The following is a 9,897-nucleotide window of genomic DNA, read 5'->3' as shown; positions in this document are numbered from 1 at the left end:
GCTTGAGTGTTGCATCTTCTAGCTTTTGTCATGTTCAAATAAAACACCCACTTCATTATCTAACAATGAAATTCTGAAGTGGATTTCAGAGAACAGTTTATTTTTACTTTCCTTACCACAATGCCTTATCCCGAACCATCAATTTCTGTTTCCAATCTGGACCTGATGTCCTCAAGGTCAAAGAACGATGGGAAAAGGTCAAATGTGAATTATTTGATTGTCATTTGTTTGGTGTGTTCAGTAAAGTACATGTATATACAATGTAAATATTGAGATTTAATATTCATCATTTATTTAGCACATAAATACAATCAGTATGAATATTAATAAATGTGATTGGTATTTGACTATTATCTGCCCATATGAAACATTTAATTGTGTGATTTATACGAATCTACCCTATGCCAGACAGTGTCTAAAAGATACCAATTTGCTTGTCATAAAATAAAAATTTCTTGCCAGCTCAGCTCAACATATTATCCACATACAATTACTCATTAAATGTTTTTTGGTCATGCCTGCATTGTATGTTTTCCTGCCAGAAAACTAATGTGCAATACCATAATTTTGAAAAATACGAAATTCCAAAAATTTCATGGTATCATCTCTAAATAATGACATCATAAAATAAACAGACTTTTACTGTTGTGAAACAAGTTGGTTTTCTGAAGTTTTATATCAATGATATGGATTTCATAATGTGTTTTAGGGGGCAGGATATAGTCAATATAACATGTAGTTCTTTAACAATACAATAAATAAGAGAACTCATTTGACACATAAACACAGCATCACGTACAGTGGAGAGTAATTTTCAGTCGTAGCAGCACAGAGGATATACAGTTGAACTTCAGTATCTTGAACACTGATATCTTGAATACTTTGGATATACATGTATATCGAAGTGATTCTGAAGTCCCAACCACTTATTCTTTCAAATCCTTGGCTATCTTGAAGTTTTTTCTCGCCCCCCTCCGAGTCCAAGATAACGAGGTTTGACTGTATTTGTAACGACTGTCAGTAATTGGTCGTCTGCAATTGGTACACTTTAAGTCCTTTCTTTAGGAGAAACCCTTGCTTGTTTAAAGATAACGAGGTTTGACTGTATTTGTAACGACTCAGTAATCAGTTGTCTGTAATTGGTACACTTTCGGTCCTTTCTTTAGGAGGAACCCTTGATTGTTTAATGATGCCACAAAACCTTCAAAATCTGGTACATTCAATCCAATTTCCTGGGTAGAAAATATTGTGTTATAATTAGTTAACTATAAGTAGTTTTAATAAAACAATATTGAAGATTAAAACAATTTATGATGCAGTGAAGCTCGACCAGGAGATATGCATAAACTGTAAATAGCAGTATTGACATTATTATAACAGTAGTGGACTGTACCTGAGCTATTGACATTATAACTATAGTGCACTGTACCTGAGCTATTGACATTATAACTATAGTACTGTACCTGAGCTATTAACATTATAACTATAGTGAACTGTACCTGGGCTATTGACATTATAACTATAGTACTGTACCTGAGCTATTGACATTATAACTGTAGTGGACTGTACCTGAGCTATTGACATTATAACTATAGTACTGTACCCGAGCTATTGACATTATAACTATAGTACTGTACCCGAGCTATTGACATTATAACTAGTACTGTACCTGAACTATTGACATTATAACTATAGTACTGTACCTGAGCTATTGACATTATAACTGTATTACTGTACCTGAGCTATTGGCATTATAACTAGTGAACTGTACCTGAGCTATTTGTCTCATCTGCTGGACTGTGAAGATGGAGTTGTATGTTCTCTCTGACACTTTCTGCAATGCCCCAACAAACTTCTTAGGCTGTAAAATTAAAGACTGCGGTGTTTACTGTGTTTGATTCACATTAAAATGCTTTTGAAGTACATTTGAATTGATGTTTTGAAGGGAAAAACATGTCCAGTTTAAAAGCATTGTTGAATCAGTCTGTTGCATGATGAACACTGAGTTTTAAACAAGATTGCTACGAGTAGCCATGTCCCGGGCCCCACTGCCTCAAAAAAAAGCTGAAGCACAAAAGTTCTATAAGTTCTGTAAAATTTGTGGAATTGAAATGGCGGTGCAATATGATCAACTACATATGATGACTAACAATCCTACAGAATTTGAACAAAATCCGTACAGCAGTCTCTGAGTTGTGTCCACAATTTAATAAAGTCCCATAACTCCTGTAAAATTTGCCGAATCAAAATGGTGGCGCAATATGATTAACTATATATGGTGACTAACAATCCTACAAAATTTTAACAAAATTACCACAGCCGTCTCTGAGGAATTGTGTCCACAAAGCATACCTATAGTGTAGCATGTACAAATTCAACAAAGTCTCATAGCTCATGTAAAATTTGTCAAATTAAAATATTTTCGAGGTGCAAAATAATCAACTAAATGTGGTGACTAATAATTCTACAAAATTTGAACAGTGGTTTCTGAGGAGTTGCGTCCACAAAGAGTTCCTATAGTGTAGCATAAAATAGTGATGGGAGTCGGTGAGAATTTCATAATCGATGATGAAAAAAAATCTTATAATCGGACATAGAGAAATTCTATGATAGAGTCAAATAGCTACTGAAAAAGTGTAAATAAATAGTTTTTATGTTCATATTTCTATTGCTGAGAGTGTAAATGAATAGTTTGTGTATGTATTTGTTTAATTTTTTCTTTACTATCTTAATATCCTTTTATTACATAAATAAAAGTCAATGCAATTTTTAGAAGGGCTTACGCACCAAAAACAGATATTGTTTGCTTCAGTTATACCCCCTATATCAAAGTTACATGTCATTGACAGGCGATGATCCGGCATAATTAAAATATTGCTAACATTCAGCAAAGGAAAATCAGGAAAGAAATTCATTTTATCAACAAAAAAACCCAAATCAGATCTATTAATGTCACTAATTGAAAACACAATATGCACTGGCAGAGTAACAGTGGCCTTTGAAAGCAGTTTTATCAACGGAATTCAAAGATTCTCTTTGGATGGTCCTTCGTTCCTATAACTGAATCAAAGGACATCTATCTGACCTTGCGCACATGCTTTATTTCCCGGGCATGGACACTTTTGCTTTAAAGTGTGCCACCATTATGATAAATCATTATGATAAACAAAACTTTTAGGTTAATAGATAGGTCACAACAGGAATATTCTTCAAAAAGAGGCCCATGGGCCACACCTCTTACCTGACTCACCTTGGCCAATATCTAAAGATTTTAAATATATATTTGCATGTATAACTTTGGTCCCTATTGTGGCCCCATCCTACCCCTGGGGGCCATGTTTTTAACAAACTTAAATCTGCACTATGTCAGGAAGCTTTCATGTAAATGTAAACTTCTTTAGCCTATTGGTTCATGAGATGAAGATTTTTAAAGATTTCCTCTATAATATATTAGTATGTAAAACTTTGATCCCCTGATGTGGCCCCATCCTACCCCTGGGGGACATGATTTTAACAAACTTAAATCTGCACTATGTCAGGAAGCTTTCATGTAAATGTAAACTTCTTTAGCCTATTGGTTCATGAGATGAAGATTTTTAAAGATTTCCTCTATAATATATTAGTATGTAAAACTTTGATCCCCTGATGTGGCCCCATCCTACCCCTGGGGGCCATAATTTTAACAAAATTGAATCTGCACTATGTCAGGAAGCTATCATGTAAATGTAAACTTCATTGGCCCAATGGTTCTTGAGAAGATTTTCAAGGACTTCACCTAAATATTCACATGTTTAACTTTGATCCCCTATTGTGGCCCTATCCTACTCCCTGGGGTCAGGATTTTTTAACAAACTTGAATCTGCACTATGTCAGAAAGCTTTCATGTAAATTTCAGCTCTTCTGGTTCAGTGGTTCTAGAGAAGATTTTCAAATGACCCCACCTTATTTTTGCAATTTTTGTGATTATCTCCCCTTTGATGGGGGTAAGGCCCTTCATTTGAACAAACTTGATAGCCCTTCACCCAAGGATGCCTTTGGCCAAGTTTGGTTGAAATTGGTCCATTGATTCTGGAGAAGAAGTTGAAAATGTGAAAAGTTCACAGACAGACAGCGGATCACAAGCGATCAAAAAAGCTCACTTTAGCTTTCAGCTCAGATGAGCTAAAAATTACAGTCATTCAGAAAACAAAATCTTTAAACCGATTAATTGGAATTCAATTTTCATAATTGAGTGCTTAGAATTTGCCAGTAATCAACTGCTTTTCGATTATAATATCGATGATTGTAACATCACTAGCATAAACAAATTCAACAAAGTCCCAAGCTCCTGTAAAAATTGTCAAATCAAAATGCCGGCACAATATGATCAACTACATATGGTGAATAACAATCCTACAAAATCTGAACAAAATCCGTTGAGTGGTTTCGGGGGAGTTGCGTCCACAAAGTTAAGTGGGACGGATGTGTCCACCAAGAATTTATTGAAACCAGTAGGTACTTATGTAGTCACATTACATTCATTGTATGGATGTGTGTATAGTACAACACGGTTCTAGCATACAGTTACACATGTTTCTGTGTACAGTACAATAAGGTTCTAGCGTACAGTTACACATGTTTCTGTGTACAGTACAACACGGTTATAGCGCAGTTACACATGTTCCTGTGTACACTACAACATGGTTCTAGTGTACAGTTACACATGTTCCTGTGTACAGTACAACACGGTTATAGCGTACAGTTACACATGTTTCTGTGTACAGTAGAACACGGTTATAGCGCAGTTACACATGTTCCTGTGTACAGTACAACACGGTTCTAGCGTACAGTTACATGTTTCTGTGTACAGTACAACACAGATCTAGCGTACAGTTACACATGTTTCTGGTGTACAGGTACATGATGTACAATACGACATGTTGCAGGGAAGAGCCAGGGAGAAGTGATTTGTGTTGTAAACATTTATCCAGTTATTTTTTTTATGAGTTGCTACACATTTACATGTAATAGGGATGACCATCATTTCACCGTAAGAATTTGAACAATATAAACATCTTAGAAATTACACCAAATTTAATAGGCTGTATCAATTCTTTTTAAATCCACATCCCAATCACAGACAAGAGTGTGTAGTAATAAACTATTTAGCATATGAAGCTATGGAGGGCACTGTGGTCATACAGTGAAAATGCATTTTTTCTTCAAAACAAGAGACGCCCATAGACCACAATGCTTACTCGAGCAGTTTCGTTTTCCTTTGATGGCCTTTGAAAAGAAATTTTTTAAAAGCTTTCCTACATATTCCTATGTGAAAATTTCCTATCTCTTTAATGGCCCTAACCAGACTTCAGGTTTTGTAATTTGAACACACATCAATCTACACTACATCAGAATACTTGATTTGTTAATTTTACAAACGGTATCCTTGATACTATGGCAGGTTCTAGAGAAGGGGATTTCATAAGAATTTCTTATATAACTTTGAACCCCTAAAACAGCCTTTCCGAGGCCATGGTGGGACTAAGTCTTTATTCTATACTACACGAGAATACTTGCATATCAACTTGACATACAAATGTATTACGAGATAGGGTAAATGTTGGTAACTTCGGACGACCTTGAAATTCGGACCAAATATTTGTAAGCCTCGATTAAATATATTAATCCCTCTATCACTTGCGTTGTTTTCTTAATTTTGTTCCTTTGTTTACGAAGAATACCCATAAAGGTGTAAAACAAATCATTCCTTCAGACATGTATGCAAATATTTAGATATCTATTAATGCGTTTGAGAATTACCATATAAATATTGGTTTGTGTGAGTTAGGGGGAGGGGATTGTTTGATTATAGAAGTTTAAAATAAAGTATTCACGGAAATCATGACCAGAATCAACGTAGACCTCTTTATTCAGATAAAATAAAAGATCTCAATCTTTTTTATGAAAATATTTCTTTTTTTTTCATCTTTATCACATGCTGCATTCAGGAATATGGCTCGCGAGAATAAATCTGAATCGTGGCTGCAGAGATATGCAAAACATAAGTACAATTAATCTAATAAACTGTCCGAATTTACTGACCGATCGTCCGAATTTAACTGACTTTGTCCTGATTTATTTTTCCCTTTATCATTCCATAGAATAATAATTATAGTATTTTGGAATTCTCTAGATTTTTCAAGGCCTAAAGTGTATTGTTGATTAGAATTACATAGCAGTATGAGGAGGAGGTAGCAGATAGTGCAGGAATGACAAAACAGTCCGAAATTACCGACTCAGGTGACTGTTACAGTTCACGGCCCACTTCGAATTCATGACAAATGTGACGTACCTGTATTTACTAGTGTACACTAGTCACATAGCCTTACCTTTGAGCGTCCACTCATCCCCGATCCGTGCTGGGATCTCAGGAAGTCGAGGCTACCAAACTGGTCTGAGTAGGTGTCTACCATACTGCACCAAGAGGAAAAGTGAGAAGACTTTTATAATGCATGATAATGATGAATAGGTGATCCTCTAATTCAAAACATGGAAAAGTGAGAAGACTTTTATAATGCATGATAATGATGAATAGGTGATCCTCTAATTCAAAACATGGAAAATTGAGAAGACTTTTATAATGCATGATAATGATGAATAGGTGATCCTCTAATTCAAAACATGGAAAAGTGAGAAGACTTTTATAATGCATGATAATGATGAATAGGTGATTCTCTAATTCAAAACATGGAAAATGAACAAGGCCTGTTACACAACAAACCAACTTTTCAATTTGAATGATATGCCCCTAGTTCCAGAATTACAGTACATGTATATGTTTATTGATAAAATACCCACTCAGTGATGGTCAGTAATGGAGAGTGTCGTTCGCCTTTGTGTTTGATTCTTGCAGGAAACTTTTAACCTTTCTCCCAAGTTTTTTGAGAAATAGAGTTTTATATAATTATATAAAAAAATAATTTTTGTTTGAAAACAAGCACCGATAACATTTTTATTTTGGAAGTATCATTTCTTTTAAATAATTAACGCGTAAGCGGGTTATGTAAATTTTTCCTGCATCGATTGCTACCTTTATCTACCAATGAAACAACAAAGGAAGACATTTTATTGTTTATATTTAAATTTTTGTGTATTGTTTTAAAATATAAACCAGATTAAAGTACTAAATATCATATGGTTGACCCATTCGTTACGCTAAACAGAACAGCCAACGCACCCTTTGACCTTGATGACGCTCCATATTTGGTAATGATTACACAGACAGGTGGTACTAAAAAACCGGATCAAATTAGTTTGCAACAAACATGCATTCATTGTCACAGTTGAAAGCAATGTCAATTTCAAGAGAAATGTAAGAGAAAAGATTCAGTGAATGTAAATATTAGGGTATGAATAACAAGACTCAGAAATGAAATTACTGCCAAAAATAGATCTTGAACATTATGCCTAGAAGTCATCTGTGATACATTTTTGGGGTACTTGCCTGTATTTCATGATTTCAATGACATCTTCTGCGTCTTCCTTGGTAGCAGTTTCCCGGAGTTCCAGTCTGGCTCGGGCCTCAGTGAGCCTGATCAGTGATTCCAACTGCCGGGTCGTGATGGGGGTGCTATCCAGACCCTGGTGCTGCTTCCGGAGAGTAATGTAGAAATTCTGATACAGAGAAAATTACAGAAAAACATCATCTTCTTGTAATATTTCAGCAGATATCCTCAATATTGATGTATTCTCTAAACCACAAAACATCTTCTCGTAATATTTTGGCAGAGATCCTCAATATTGATGTATTCTCTGACCAGAACTTTAGTCAATGGTAAAATCTACCCATATGTAGTTTACTAAAACCTGAATCATTTTCTGCTGTACATGAAATAAGTGTACCTGCAGTACTTTTGCCGCCTCTGGTCCTATTTTTGGATAGACATACTTTCTGGCATAGCCAACAAACTGTAGAATATAAAATGTATAATAAACAAATCACAAACAAAACTCCAATCTGGAGTCCTTTATTTAATACAGAGTTCATGGTGTTATAATACATGTACAAGGTGTAAATAGGAGGGTATGTAAGTAGTATAAATCAAGTTTCTTGATTGCATTTATGAAACATCATTTATTTCCGCATTTTAATTATTAGAAATATTTGCCTGGAATCACTCATTGACAAATGAATTCATTAAAAAGATATTAGAGTACATTGTATTTATTTCTGAATTTCTGAGCAGGTCAGTAAATTGCAAGTAGGATGAGAGGAAAATGTATTTGAAAATTGGGCAGTTAATAAACTTGCTCTGAATGCATATAGCTTTGTTATCAAGAGAGGAAGAACCCTATTGCTTTTGGAGGTGAAAAGATCAAAGGTTGCTAGGAGACTACATTGCGAGGGGATACCCCCCTTGTGGAGCTTTGTGTTACTATAAAAGTGGTTATTTACACGTGGAGGAAATTTACACTAATTACGAGGTCATGTGATAAGCGAGAAAATTCCCCCACTCGTACAGTATAAATATGTGATATAATATATATATTATATTCAGTTACTGCGTATCCCCCATGTAATGTTTAATGTAGAAAACCCCAGCGTAAATAACCACTCTTACAGTATTTAATATACTGATTCATATCAGTACAGTAAAATATCTGGATCTCGAATATGGTTTATCTCGAATACCCCGCTTGAGTCGAAGTCGACCGCCGGTCCCGGCCATTTCCCTATATAAATGCTGATATTTCGAACACGGTAATCTAGAATACCCCGCTTATGTCTAAGTATTTTCAAGGTCCCATATCCTAAATTCACCTGGTTTATCTCGAAGTGCAGTCGATTTTCCGCGCTGCTTACCATACCTGGCGTCGTTAAGTCACACATTCACACCCGCAGCTACATCAATTATAATTAATGATCGCTAATCCACGCTCGCCTTTTCTGAGTAGACCCAGGTCGCAATAAATGGTTCAACAGCTTGGGTGATTAGTGAAGCCTTCCAACATTACGGCTAAAGTTCACCGCCAATTATGAACTAACACAACCGATTCCAGGGATGGTGTTTTGAATGACACACGCTCTATCATTAACAGGTGGGTTAGATAAATGCACAAAATTGTTGAAGTACGCTTGAAGGTAATGCTCTTAATAACGATAATGCATTTAATAACACACGCTTCCTCATTAAAACTAGTACTGAGAAAACACGAAAATTTATTTAATAAACATTTAAATGTTGTTTTTTTAAGTCGAGCCTGGACATCAGTAAACTTAAAGTAAGCATACGTACAGGCACGATCATCTTAATTTTGAAACACATTGTGAATTCAATTGGATGTATATATATATCAAAAAAACCCAAAATGTTTGGCTTTGAAATTCCACAATATTAATTTATCAACTTGTATTAAACTATAAGAAACGGCAAGGGGGTTGGTGTTTATAATGCAAATCCCATACTATGCATAAAATATCCTCCTTCAAAAAAAATAATCCAAGATCGATTTTGGATATCTCGAAGTTTTTTTCGAGGTCCCTTGGACTTCAAGATAGAGATATTTTACTGTATTTAGCTTACTATTACAATTTCTCAATTACTAGGAAATTGTATAGAAATTTTAACTGGCAAATGAATAGTAAAAATTTCTACTTGATTTTCGTTTCTATAGTGAATCAACTCCTTCAATTTAAAGAGTCATAATTAATATTCATGTTGGTTGGAAATCTGTCAGCTGCTGAAGAAATGAAATAAGAAATCTTTTAGAATATCAATCAGTTTGATAATTTTGTTATAGGATTTAAAGACAAATCCATGTAAAATGTTATGCCAAAATAAATAAAAAAATTTTTATTTCAATCTTTTCAGAGGAAAGTTTCAATGAGTGAAATAATAACATCTCTAAGGAATACGC

General features: G+C 34.8%; 1 protein-coding gene across 3 annotated transcripts in view; it reads right to left on the bottom strand.

The window, feature by feature from the left end:
* Nucleotides 1–275: 275 nt before the first annotated feature.
* LOC125645779 (DNA helicase MCM8-like) overlaps nucleotides 276–9,897 on the bottom strand; it is a 50,423-nt gene continuing 40,801 nt past the window's right edge. For all 3 annotated transcript variants that reach the window (XM_048871604.2, XM_048871603.2, XM_048871605.2), the window contains 5 exons: nucleotides 7,882–7,947; nucleotides 7,484–7,653; nucleotides 6,369–6,453; nucleotides 1,772–1,861; nucleotides 276–1,232 (listed from right to left, as the gene is read on the bottom strand). In XM_048871604.2, the coding sequence (XP_048727561.2) occupies nucleotides 1,119–1,232; nucleotides 1,772–1,861; nucleotides 6,369–6,453; nucleotides 7,484–7,653; nucleotides 7,882–7,947 (525 nt within the window). In that variant the 3' untranslated portion in view covers nucleotides 276–1,118. The remainder of the gene's footprint in view (nucleotides 1,233–1,771; nucleotides 1,862–6,368; nucleotides 6,454–7,483; nucleotides 7,654–7,881; nucleotides 7,948–9,897) is intronic.

This window comes from Ostrea edulis, chromosome 6 (genome assembly GCF_947568905.1).
Source record: "Ostrea edulis chromosome 6, xbOstEdul1.1, whole genome shotgun sequence".
NCBI lineage: Eukaryota > Metazoa > Mollusca > Bivalvia > Ostreida > Ostreidae > Ostrea > Ostrea edulis.
Note: the sequence above shows the minus strand (reverse complement) of the source record. Positions and strands in the feature narration are given on the sequence as shown.